This window comes from Vicia villosa, linkage group LG2 (assembly GCF_029867415.1).
Source record: "Vicia villosa cultivar HV-30 ecotype Madison, WI linkage group LG2, Vvil1.0, whole genome shotgun sequence".
In the NCBI taxonomy this organism is placed as follows: domain Eukaryota; kingdom Viridiplantae; phylum Streptophyta; class Magnoliopsida; order Fabales; family Fabaceae; genus Vicia; species Vicia villosa.
Window position 1 is genome coordinate 142,015,299 of NC_081181.1, and position 14,100 is coordinate 142,029,398.

The 14,100-nt window shown below is 35.4% G+C and overlaps 1 protein-coding gene across 3 annotated transcripts; it reads left to right on the plus strand.

The window, feature by feature from the left end:
• Positions 1-1,577: 1,577 nt before the first annotated feature.
• Positions 1,578-4,711, plus strand: LOC131652280 (heptahelical transmembrane protein 4-like). Of its 3 annotated transcripts, XM_058922102.1 has the most exons (4): positions 1,578-1,791; positions 1,903-2,166; positions 3,104-3,380; positions 3,876-4,711. In XM_058922102.1, exons 2-4 carry the CDS (start codon positions 1,913-1,915, stop codon positions 4,527-4,529), a joined length of 1,185 nt encoding a protein of 394 aa, XP_058778085.1. In that variant the 5' UTR covers positions 1,578-1,791; positions 1,903-1,912; the 3' UTR covers positions 4,530-4,711. The 3 variants fall into 3 exon arrangements, with proteins under 3 accessions (XP_058778085.1, XP_058778086.1, XP_058778084.1); XM_058922103.1 differs by having other exon boundaries at positions 1,578-2,166; positions 3,104-3,338; XM_058922101.1 differs by having other exon boundaries at positions 1,579-2,166.
• The last annotated feature ends 9,389 nt before the right edge of the window (positions 4,712-14,100 follow it).

The window sequence follows — 14,100 nt, forward strand, 5'->3', positions numbered from 1 at the left end:
GGTTAGACATTTAAAATTACTTGAATGTTATTTGTCTGATTTTTTTTACCGTTTTTCTGATTTTTCATCTGTTTTTATGCACTAGCAATTTTATGGATCAAATAAATCAGACAATAATCTCATTTCTGGTTCAATCGATTCAATCAGTTGGTTCAACCCGATTTTTATTACCTCAAAATATATGCATAAATTAATGATTTTTTGATTACTTTTTAATCAAATAAGTGAATAAATATATGAAATCGAATATTGTGTGAGTAAAATATACACTAAACGAATAAAAACAAAATAAAAAATATTTGTAAAAAATCAAACCAAAACAAAATTACAAGATACCATGTATATTTGATGTAGGGGTGATCGTATCCGAACCAATCCAAAAGCAAAACCGCAAATCGAACCAATCCAAACCGAAACCGCAAAAAACCGCGTTTGGTTTGGATGATTTTGGATGGTTTTTGGACTGAACCGCACGGTTTGGTTTGGTTTGCGGTTTTTATTTCACGAAACCGAACGGAACCGAACCAAACCGCATATTTAACTTAAGTTTTAAATTTTTATAATTAATTTATTATCTTTCCAAATTCAATTGCACACGGCCACATCTAACGTTTTGAATTTTAATAATTAATTTATTAACTTAAGTTTTGGCATAATCCTCTTAGTTTTTGTATTTTTATATATATATATATATATATATATATATATATATATATATATATATATATATATATATATATATATATATATATATATATATATATATATAATTCTCTACATGTATTTCATTTATAATGTAATTTTAGTTCTCTATTGTTCTTGTAATATAATTTCTTTTGTATGGTATAATATTATATATTATATTGATATTGAATTACTTTCCTTTTTCTTTTTATTTCAGTACATTTTTATTTTATAGTGTAAACCGCAGTCAACCAAACCGATCCTAACCGCATTGGTTTGGTTTGGTTTGGTTTGGTTTGGATGACTTTTTAAAAATCAACCGAACCAAACTGAACCGCATGCATTTTTATCTCGCGGTTAGGATGACTTTTATGCTCAAAACCGAACCAAACCGCACCGCGAACACCCCTAATTTGATGGGTCCAACATATGTAAACCTTAATTTTTTATAAAAAAAATAATTTTTTTTAATACTTTAAAAGTATTTAATTGATATATTCAAGAAAAGATTTATTTTTATATGTCCCTTAAGCAACGCCTTAGGGTATTTTATTATGATGATCCAAATAAACAAGTGTTGAAAACTATGGGATAATAAAATTGAGGAAAACAAGTTTAATAGTTTAAGTTAACTTGTTCATCATGCAAATTTTGGTAGGTTAGATTTGTGTACACAACACCTCTCTCTTTCTCACACACGCCATACCATATGCTAAGAGAAATAGAAAAATGTCATTGATTATATGAAACGTTGAGATTTTAAAAATATGTTATGAGTTTTAGAATCCAAACAATTTTTTAAATTTTTCAAAAGAAAAGAATTTCAGTACATTTTAATCGATACAAACTAGGAAATTCTTGGTCTAACTTAAAGTGGGGATATTTTATTTAAAAAGTAGTTTGGTAGGACAAGAAGTGATTAGAACAAAAAACCGATCTTAGGTGGCATCTCCGCATCTCAATCCAAGATTCTCCGCTCCTATACATTGTCGACATCACATTTCTCTACTTCTCCATTTCTTCACATTTGTCATTTTCCTTAAATCCCCTAATCCCTAATCACCGCATTTTCATTCTCCACCGCATTTCTCACTCTTCAAAAACCACGTACCTTTTCTTCTCCCTTCCAATTCCATATATCCTTCAATTGATTTCAATTTCTTTAACAATTGCTTAATTCTGTGTTTGTTGATTACTTGATTTGATTTGATTGTGGAGTTGAAAGATAATGGGGAGTGACAATTCAATTGATAAAGATTCAATTGGTTTATTGGAGAACGATCGAGAAGCCTGTTCTGGAAAAGAAGGGAAAGGGAAAAGGCTATGGAAGAAGGTTAAGTACCAGCTTGTTGAGTATCATTCTTTGCCAGCTTTTCTTAGAGACAATGAATACATTCTTGGTCATTATCGATCTGAATGGCCTATGAAGCAGGTTTTGCTTAGCATCTTCGCAATCCACAACGAAACTCTCAACGTTTGGACGTAAGATAACAACACCCTTTCTTCTTTTTCCCTTTTTTGTTGAGTTTAATCTCTGCATGTCAATTTTGAATAATTATATGTGCTTTTCCACTCCGGGAGTTCTGTCTTGCTTGGTAGTATCATTAGAGTAATGAATACTGGTTTATTTCTCTCCAAATAGAAGAATAAAAGTGTATTCTAAAAGAATAAAACATCATTTAGGTTGTATTTAGTTCTCTCTCCAAATAGAAGAAAAATAGTATAGCATAAAAGAATAAAGCAGCATGTAGGTTGATTTAGTTCTCTCTCCAAATAGAAAAAAAAATAGTAAATCCTGAAAGAATAAAACAGCATGTAGGTTGTATTTAGTTCCCCCGCCCTTCAGATACGTTAGCTAGAAAGATGCACCTGATGTCTCAGCCCTCCAGAATTTTAAGTCTTTATGTGTCATTTCCTTTCTTGTTTTAAGTATTGGAATTCGGAAGGCTAGGCTCGTACACTCTTACTGTTATGTTTTTGTGACCAATGTAAGAAGACACTTTCCACAATCAAAGACCATAAGACCATGATCATGAGTTCACAAACCATCAATATCAACATAAGCTATTTCATATTTATATGAAGTCAGATAGTTATATGTTCTTCATTTTGAGGATGATGTATCTTGTAAAAATCTTCTTAACCTTCCAATTTCTTTTTTAAACAAGACCACCTAAAACTCTAAGTCAAATACTATATTCAGTTAGGTTGCCTTTTCTCTTTCCTACTTTCTTGGAGCTCTTACCATTCTTTTTTATTTGTGTAGTTGAATAACATGTCTATTGCCCTTAAGATTTTGACTTTATACTCGCGTTTCTCATTCTTTGTCTCTAAGTATATAGTCCACTATGCTTTTTTCTTTTGTTCCTAATTTCTTGTTTGTTCTCAATCATGAAATGTAAAATGTTTCCTCTTGCAGGCATTTGATTGGGTTCTTCCTGTTCCTAGCATTGACCATATACACTGCCATGAAAGTTCCGAAGGTTGTAGATCTTAATTCGCTACAGCATTTGCCCGACATCCTCAAGAATGCTGACCTACATAAACTACAATCAGAACTGTTGACATGCCTACCTTCCATGCCAGATTTGCAAAGACTCAGGGATGAAATCTCAAGCTGGCATATTAAAGAACTTCTGTATAATTGTTTGCCTGTAAGATTTTCCAGTAGCAATCATACTGATGTTTGTGTTCTGGTAATTACTTTACAACCAACTGCTAATTATAATCATGTTTTTCTCTGTGGTTCGAGGAGTGGCTGTGAGGTGTTAGTCTAGCTCACTGGTTGATTTTTGATATTTCAGCATGTGTTGTTTTCTCTGTATCTTTACTTGTGGATAGATTCTTCTAGTCTTCTTTAAGGGTATCTAGAATGTTGACTATAAATCAATGTGCTAAAGCACAAAGTATATGAGATGCATATCTCATCTGGAGTGCAATAAATGATATGGTAGATGTTTTATCAAAAAACAAATTAAGAGTTAAACTTGATAAAGGAAAAATAATGAATAAAGGGTTAAAGATGTTAGTTCATGCAAATTTCCTGCCCAGAACCTTGTTTTCAGCATTAAATCTCACATATTACTGATTAGAAATGTTTTGCTATGTTCTTTTCTTCTGGTTCTGTTGATGATTAACTAGACTTTTGGAGTCAATGCAACTTTGCTTATTTGTTTGTTGATTTTGCTCAGCACAACGTAAAAGAGGACCTGGCGAACCTAATAGCACCACTGGTGATTAGACCAATTACAAGGTGGCCTTTTTATGCATTTTTAGGGGGAGCCATGTTTTGCTTGCTAGCTAGCAGTGTTTGCCATCTCGTCTCTTGCCACTCTGAACGTGTATCATACATTATGCTCAGGCTTGACTATGCCGGAATTGCAGCTTTGATATCTACCTCTTTTTATCCTCCAGTATATTACTCATTTATGTGTTATCCATTTTTCTGCAACCTTTACCTAGGCTTTATTACTATATTGGGCATTGCAACCATCTTGGTTTCTCTCCTTCCAGTTTTCCAAACTCCAGAATTTCGCACCACCCGAGCATCCCTCTTTTTGGGAATGGGTTTGTCTGGTGCTTTACCTATTCTGCACAAGCTTTTTCTCTTCTGGGGTGAACCTGAGGTGTTTTACACAACTGGTTATGAGATTTTAATGGGTTCTTTCTATGGACTCGGGGCACTAGTTTATGCCACCAGGATTCCCGAACGATGGATGCCCGGGAAATTTGACATTGCCGGACACAGTCACCAATTATTTCATATATTGGTCGTAGCCGGGGCATACACTCACTATCGTGCAGGGTTAGTTTATCTCAGGTGGCGTGACATTCGAGGTTGTTGATCTAATGAGCTGAGATGATTGTATGTCGAATACTCTCTGTTGTGATTGTTTGAGTAGTATGTGTGCAAATCCACTCCTCTAATTGATGCAATTTGTGATTATTGTAGAGGAGATGTTTATGTAACTATAGCCTATAGACATCATGTATACACATTTAGAATAATCAATTTCCATGCTTTTCATTTGGTGTACAGAATTTAAATTCATATTCTTATGATATATTATTTTCTGCACGATACTTTTCTAAACTTCTGAGAAATTTCCAAAATTGCTGTGAGGACAAAATAAACTTATTTAATTACTAGAATATAAGTTTTGGATATTTGATCTTAAGTTGGAGAAGCTTCGTAGACTGACTAACTTTTGACGACAAAACTGTATAGAAGATGCTATGTCATATGTATATAAAATGTACAAAGAAATGCCAAATAGCCGTGGATGATTTGTTTAAACTATACTGCTGTGTGGAAGAAGCAAACAATTGTCTAATTGATTGCTTATTTCATTAGTACCAAATCCATGCTGTGTGGAAGAAGCAAACAATTGTCTAATTGATTGCTTATTTCATTAGTACCAAATTGGATTGCATATTTCATTAGCCAACTACTATTATGAGTCAGCAACTACTCTTTTTCCTATTTTGGCAACATTGTAAAGGAAAAGACAGCAAAAAATTACAACATATTGTTGTCCTCATGTGCTTTTTTGTATATGTTGGTTAAGCTCCTCTACATATGCAGATTGATGTCATTTGTACTTTGCACTCTTCTTACAAAGTGAACCAAAAATGAACTTATTGGGCCAGGACTGAAATGATCTTAGCAGCAAATTTGGCTGAACTTACATGGTCCTAGAGGACTGTTCGAGGACCACAACTTTGTGTGTATTTCGTTTCTCCACACCCCTCTTTATTAATTCTAGAATTCGGAGTGTGTTTTCGGAAACTACCATTCAAACTCCTCTTTCCCAACTTCTATTTGAAATGTATAAAATTACATTCTTCAAATGCTAGAATTTGTAAAATTAACACTTTCGAACTTTGGAATTCATACGTGTTAAACATTATTTTTATTTTATAAAATTACACTATTTGAGTTCTAGAATATCCGAAGATATAAATAAAAAAAATATTGATATAAAATATTTTTAAATTTTAGAATTCGAACACTCAAAATCACAATCAGAATTCTAGAATTCAAACAAATTGTTTTGAGAAACTCGAAAGGTGCTTGAGAGTTGTGTGGGGGAAATAAATTCTTAACTTTATATCCTAAGTATTTTGAGCATATATGAAACTACCAAGTTTTATCTTTTTTCTTTTGGTTAGAACGTTAACGGAAGAGAAAGGAATAAAAAACTACAATATTATAAAGAAAGTGTTTGCAATGTAGTATGCGGCAAGGATGTTACTTAGCATAGGAAGAAGGGAAACATTTACCATGGGGTTAGTGTTAGAATGAGCTCCAAGCTTGGCCATGTAATCTGCACCTTGTACGCCTTCACAAAAAATATGGATAATTATGAACAACTTTGTTTCAAGTAGCATATCGTAAATGTCTTGAATCAACATGAAATGCTTATGGTACTTGCTCAACGGGGCCTTAATGAAGGTGATACTATGGGAAGGGTCTGTTTAGCAACCTAAGTCATTTAAACCCATATCTTTGGATAATAAAAGGTCTATATGAATTGCATGGAATTCATTCTAGAGGATAGCTTCACTTGAAGTCATAGAAGTCACATTACTCCCGATGGCTAGTAGAAAGTTGGCTACCTATCAATATGAACCGTTGATCGATAAGATTGTGAGTCATATTCATCATTGGGCTGCAAAGATGCTGAGTTATGCAAGTAGATTACAATTAATAAAAAGTGTCTTGTTTGCTACTACAAATTATTGGATGCAGGTTTTCCCGATCTCAAAAAAAGTGCTCCGCAACATCGAGGCGATTTGTAGAACATTTTTATGGTCTGGAACTGATATTATCAGTAGGAAGGCACCTATCTCATGGGACAGAGTATTCTACTCTAAGGCAGCAGGAGGGCAGAATGTTACATCTTTAATTGAATGGAACCTAACAACCATTAGCAAACTTCTTTGGAATCTTCAAGCTAAAGAGGATAAACGCTGGATTAAGTGGATGGACCATTACTATATCAAAGGGCAACAGATAATGGGTTGGCATATGAAGGCAAGTTGTTCTTGGATGTTAAAGAAAATTATGCAGTGTAGGGAGAAAGTTTGCCAAACAACATATTGGAATGAAGCTGTACAAAATCAGAAATATATTACAGCTCGCATGTATCGGGATCTCCGTGGACCTCAAGCTGAAGTCAGTTGGAAACAATTGATGTACCACAATTATGCACGGCCTCGTGCTCGATTTACACTATGGATGGCGCTTCTTGGTAGACTTGCAACCAAGGACAGAATAGGGCGATTTGGAGTTAGCACTAATGGTGAATGTTGTTGGTGTAAACAAATGGAAACACTTGACCACATCTTGTTTGAATGTAATACCACTTATGTTGTTTGGAAAAATATATTAGAGTGGATGGGTTATAGTAGAAATCCTGAATGTTGGAATAGGGAGAAAGATTGGATTGTTCATGAGACTAAAAAGAAAGAGTGGAGAAGCCAACTCCTCAAGATGGCGACGGCGGAAACAATTTATGAGATTTGGCATAACCTAAATTACTTTCGCCCACAGAACTGTTGACAACCTTGAGGATAGAATTAAGAATAATATAGTGCTAAGATGTACTATGCATAGAAGACTAGGTGATCATGTTGATATTACTACTCTAAGCATAGTATAGTTCCGTTGTTGATAGGTGACCTGGATCCTTGCGATCAGTGTGTATGAAACTGTTTTTGGATATTGAATAAATATATTTTCTTTTCCAAAAAAAAAAGAAGTCACATTACTAAGTCCCTAGAGAATAGCACCAAAGCTAGTGTGAGTTGGCGTACCAATGTCGCTTCTATCAACAATAACAATACAAAAGTAATGGAGAGAGTTCCATTTGATGAAATGTTAATTTTGGTGCCTCTATTGGTACTTACTAAGGCAATGATTGACAGATTCTATCATGGACACGTTAACACATCAAATGAGTCGAATTGCTGAACAGTTACTAAGGCAATTCATAATAATCCAGTGTCCCATTTTTACTTTAAGCATTTTTATCCAATTGTTTTTTATTTAATTGTTTTTACTGTCATTCTTCACTTAATCTATTCTTTTAAGCAATTATATATTTTACTTCTTTGAATGTTCATCCAATTGTCCTATATTTAGACATTAAACCTTTAAGCACTACTACACTTTTCAAACTTTTTTCACAAAGTGTCCAATAAGATTTTTCGAGTTTGATCTTGCAAGGGAACTAAAAATTGTGATTTGTTTACTAAAAACACCAGTAAACTAATTGGCATGCCCAATGAAATCCTTTTGTGCGAAATTTAAATTTTTCAAAGAGTGTATGTGCTTTTATGTTTTGTTTTGTTCTTCACATCTAAATATTGTCAATTGTCGAGTGTTTATGCGTCTGAGGAGTGAAAGATTTGTTAATATGTCTAGACCATCAAGAAATTCATCCCCTCAAAGAGTTCATCCTCCCCAGGACTACGCTCCAAATGTAGAAGAACAACTAATCGGAATGAGGGTTATTGGTTCAAGTACTTCAACAACCGTTGGAGTAACTACTCCTATTGTGAGTCAGACAGTAATTTCGACTACAACACCAGGAATGGCTATACCACAATGGTTGTTGTATACCCTTTATGTCCATACATGGTATTAGGATTTGCTATAAACAATCCTGGTCAAATGAGACAATCCCAAGGAGGTTTGGGATACATCCCTCAAATTATGCCACATTTAACTAATAATTCTCTTTTAGCGGTAAGGCAACAAATGGATGATCGTAATCATGATATGATTAATATGCTTACTCAAAAAATTGGTACAATGTTCAATCCTTTTATCCAAAATATCAATCATAGTTACCAACAATTAGCACATCAAATGAGTTTAATTGCTGACTTCTTTGGTGATCCTCAAGCACCCATTCAGCCAATTCATAATAACCCAATATAGTAGCAAGTTGCGCTCCAACCAAACGAGCAACCTAGGCCTAGGGTAGTAAAAGATTTGGTGTAGGTAAACATGAACGAAGATGCAGATAACATAGTTAGGAGAGTCCAAACTCCATACATAATTAGAATCAACTAGAGAGAGTGTTCCACGAGCACATTTATATGGGTCCGCCGAAAAATTAGCTTGAAAGAATTAGCTAATGTCAAAAGAAAATCGTTTAAAGCAATAGATGATTATCTCAATAGGTTGAGATTAATGAAGTCAAGGTGTTTCACTCAAGTGCATGAACATGAGCTAGTCGAAATGGATGCAGGTGGTTTAGATTATTTCATTAGGAAGAAGTTGGATACCCAATATCCAAAGGATATGGCCTAGTTGGCAGAATTGCAGCCATGACCTCCATATGTTTGTTAGGTCTTAAGACTTTCTAATGGAAAGAACCCTGTGGAACCAAGTGAAAATGAAAATTTTATTACAAAAACTTATAGTTTTGATGTAACCAAATATGATGAAATTTTCGACCTTTTAGTTGTCGATGGTCAAATCTTAGTGCCGAAAGGCCTCAAGACGCCACCATTGGAACAAAGGAAGAAGAAAGGTTTTTGTGAATAACATAATTTCATTGGTCATAAAACGTTTCGATGTGTTCTTTTTAAGTATTTGGTGCAAGACACTTTAAAGGATGACAGGGTGAAGTTTGGGGACAAGCCTAAGCCGTCAATGCAAATCAACACAAACCCCTACAAATCCAAAAGGCACACCTCGTCGAGTTTGTAGAGATCATGATGGTCAAAACTACTGAAGGTCTCAACATGAAGGTCAAAGAAGTAAGTATGATGTATTACACTGAGAAAATCAAGGTGGTATACCCAAAATCTGAGGAGGAGTTAATTGACTTCTTGAACAGATGCAAAATTAAAGGCTCTGAGGTAATTCCATGCCCTCGCTACAACACTGTGTTCAACAAAAAGGCAATGAAATGGCTCAAAAATATCAAGCCTCACCAACCAAGGAAGAACATGTGGGACGACATAAAACCTCAATTTGCTTTTGGCAAAAGGGGGGTTCCTTACAAGAAACACCAAGAACCTTCACACCATTGAAGAAGTCAGAACAAAACTTATGTTCCATCTGCCAATGTTCCTCTTGGTGACTGGATTTGACCAACTGGAAAACCCAATTTTGATCAACAAAACTAGAAGGTGATTGAAATTGGTGCATGTTTGTCCTACCATGACGAATCCCAGGTGTCAAAAAGTACTCATATGCTTCTAGGAGTTATCTGGGTAAAAAGCCCATGACTAGAATGCAATGGAGGAGGCACCAAAGAAAATTAAAGTTGCTCTCGATGCTGAAGAGTTAAGTAACAATGGAAAATCTCTAGCAACAACAGGCGTTCAAGTGGCGAAGAGACCCATGAAGTCAAATTTTTTCCTCCTTTGCCACCAATGGTTAACCCCAAGGGCAAGGATTCTATGCCAACTAAATACGATGATATACTGACTAATAATTTGGAAGATGATCAAGTTGGTGCATGTTTATCCTACCACGACAACTCCGAGGTGTAGAAAAATTACTCATATGCTTATAGGAACTATCTTGGTAAAAAGCCCATGACTAGAACACAATGGAGGAGGCACGAAAGAAAAAGAAAGTTGCTCTCGAAGTTGAAGAGTTTAAAAAAAATGGCAAATCTCCAGCAACAACATACATTCAAGTGGCGAAGAGACTCATGAAGGAAAAAAATTTCTTCCTTTGCCACCAGTGGTTAGCCCCAAGGGCAAGGATTCCATGCCAACTAAATATGATGATATGCTGATTGATAATTTTGATTCTGGATTAAAAGATGAGTTTGATATAATATGCAATGTTGTTTATGTGCTACCTACAAAATTCAACCAAATCACTAAGATGACAGAGGAAGAGAATGATGGTCTTGTTGATGAGATAGAAAATCATAAGCCTCTATGCTATTATGTCATGAATAATGGTTATGTAAAATAGGAAAAGGTCGTCTTCGACGAGTCTGATAAAGGAATGAAACAACACCTTAAGCCCCTTTTTATATGGGCTAAGGTTTATGGTGTAGGTGTTAATAAGGTCCTGATGGACGGGGAAAAAAAGATAAATTTAATGCCAAATTACTTATTGAGGAGAATTGGCAAGAAAGATACAAATTTGAGGCCTCACAATATGTTTTTGTCGAATTATAAAGGCAAAACAAGCAAGGCTTTGTGGGTTATTCCAGTTGACATTGTTGTAGGTACATATGTAAGACCAATATTGTTTGTGGTCATTTCGTCCAAAGCAAATTATAATTTATTGCAAGGAAGAGAATGGATACATGGTGTAGGGGTGGTCCCTTCAACTCTACACTAGAAAATTTCAATCTGGAGACCTAATGGCATCATAGAAAACGTCAAAGTCGATCAAAGTTACTTCCTGGATAAAGTTATTCATATAGATAAAAAAACATTTGGCAAAAGGTTATCTAACATTTCACCATGTTTACCTGCTGGAATGGGATTCTCTCTGCAAGGAGATGTTTTCTATTCAATGAAACTACATCCCGTTCATGGTTTCATATGGGAATATGAGATCATGGGAAATGGACCCAACGAAGGTGCCACCCCAGGTACTGGGTGGTCGACATATAATTTCGATGACTGAGTAGAGCATGCTAACTCGAATTGCAGCCTATATGGCCGAAATAGAATAAAGGCGACCTTAGAAAATGATTTCCAACAAAAAGTGGCTTTCAAAGCTAATCCAATTGAAACTAATAAAACAAAGGAAACTGGTGAAAATCCTCTTTCCAAGTTAGTAGACAAAGAACATTCAGTAGTAACTGAAAAATCCTTCTTATTAATATTAATATTAACTTAATTCAGTATTTTTAATTATTTCACCTTGCCCCTTGCTTACCTTTATTTCTCATCACTTTATCCCATATTTTCATTATTCCTATTTTCCACTAAAATTCTATTCTCCTATTTTTCTAATTAATTAAATTAATTAAATTCTAATAAATCCCAATAGACCCCGACAAATCCCAAATAATTCGTGTAAACACTCTAATACCAAAATAAAAGCAAATAAGTCATTTAAAATTCAATTAATTAAATAAATTGAAAATTTGGGGTGTTACAACAAGGATCCCACTTGAGGATCCAACTAAATGATCGCCTCCATAGATGGTAAAGATCCCACTTGAGAATCCATCTAAGTGATTATCTCCGTGGGTAGTAAGGATCACGCTTGAGGAGATCGCCTCCATGGGAGACAAGGAACCCATTTGAGGATCAATCTAAATTATCGCCTATATGGGCGGTAAGGGTCTCACTTTAGGATCCATATAAAAGATCGCCTCTATGGGCGACAAGGGTCCCACTTTAGGATCTAGCAAAATGACCACCGCTATGGGCGGAAAATATCTCACTTGAAGATCCATCTAAATGACCCCCCTATGGGTGATAAGGACCTCACTTGGGGATTTGTCTAAATGATCGCCTCTATGGGCGTCAAGGATCCATCTAGAGGATCCAACTAAATGACCAACTCTATACAAGACAAGGATCCTACTTGAGGATCCAACTAAAATATTGCCTCTATGGGTGTTTACGGTGATTTCCGGTAAATAACCGCTAGTCCTCCAAACTATAAAATATACTTTGGTTACTCGCAGGATCGATTAGATTGATCCTAGGACATAGTCAAACAATTGTCTTTCGATATGATTTGATTCATGCTTGTTTGTTTTGGCTTCGAGAAAACTTGTTTGTGATATGATCGTGTGAATGTTTACTTAAAAACAACACTTGTTATACAAGTAAGTATGACTTTCGACAAAGAAATATAAATAAAAGCGTATAAACTGCAGAAATGTAAAGTGCAAGAATGTAACGTGCAAGAATGTTAAATGCAGGAATGTAAAATGCTTCGAGATAAAAGTTAGACGAAACAAAAGAAGTGCAGGAATGTAAATAACAGAAAGTAAACGAAAGCAGTAATAATGAAAAGATACTTTGAATAAAGAAAGATACAAATGTATTAAACTGGTGTTGGTGTCATACGTACATTTCTCAGCGAACTCGTTCTCTAAAAACTTGATACTTGAGTGATTTTTGAGTGATTTGTACAAAATGAACACACGGAATCCTAACATTAAGACCCTTATTTATACTAATTTCTACCCTAACGGTCCTACACTAATCTGATGCCACGTTGCCCACAAGAATCCCTGGGATGCCATCTGTCTTTGTGCAGTTACACAAACTACTTCGAAATTCAAATCCTCCCGCCTGAATCCTCTTTCGACGCGTGGCAACGTGATCAGAACCGAGAATGCCACGAAAACACGTTAAGCTTCAGTACTTTACGTATTTCGCAAAACGTTTAAGTCATCAAAGATAACCCTCTTCGAATTAGTTCCAATTCCAACTATCTTCGTTCCAACCCAAACAATCATTCTCGAAACATGGCCATCAGCAGCCATTTTTAAACTCAGAAATGGTCATCAGTAACATTCTTCCTTCGAATTCTAACTCTTCAAAGGATATTCTTTCTAAACGAAATCCTCAGCTAACAATGAGCGACAAGGATCATGTTTGAGAATCTAGTTAAATGATTGTCTCTATGGGAAAAAAAGATCCCACTCGTGGATCCAGCTAAATGATTGCCTCTATGGGCAGCAAGGGTCCCACTTGAGGATCCAGGGAAATGACTGTCTCTATGGGCAGCAAGGATCACACTTGAGGATCCAGCTAAATGATCGCCCCTATGGACAGCAAGGACCCCACTTGTGGATCCAGCTAAATGATCGCCTCTAAGGGAGACAAGGATCCCACTTGAGGATCCAATTAAATTATCGCCTCTATGAGAAACAAGGATTCGCATTGAGCAACCAGCTAAATGATCGAATCTATGTGCGACAAGGATCCTACTTGAGGATCTAGCTAAATCACTGCCTCTATAGGCGGAAAGGATCCCACTTGAGGATCCAACAAAATGACTGCCTCTACCGGCGGTAAGGATCCAACTTGAGGATCAAGATAGATGACCGCCTCTATGGGCGACAAAGGCCCCACTAAAAGATCCATCGAAATAATCGTCTCTATGGGCGACAAGGACCAACTTGAGGATCTAGCTATTTTGATCGCTTCCATGGGCGACCTTCTCTTGAGCTTTTGAGTTTCATGCGAAGAAAGGTATAACCAAAAATATGAATTCTCTAAAATAATAAAAGATAGGTGCTTCATTAAAAGATGATAGATTCATTTCTAATTTTCGTTGATGATGGTTGAATTACCAACTTCCCTTATGAGCAAGAGCTGCATGAGAACTTATTTGATTAAATAATTTTCCGGCTCTTTAATTGACGAGTACATGATTTTTCAGTTATTTTTCGCATCATTATATATCTGGGATGACCCAACTGGTCATGCCAAATTAATTTTTTTTTAATTATT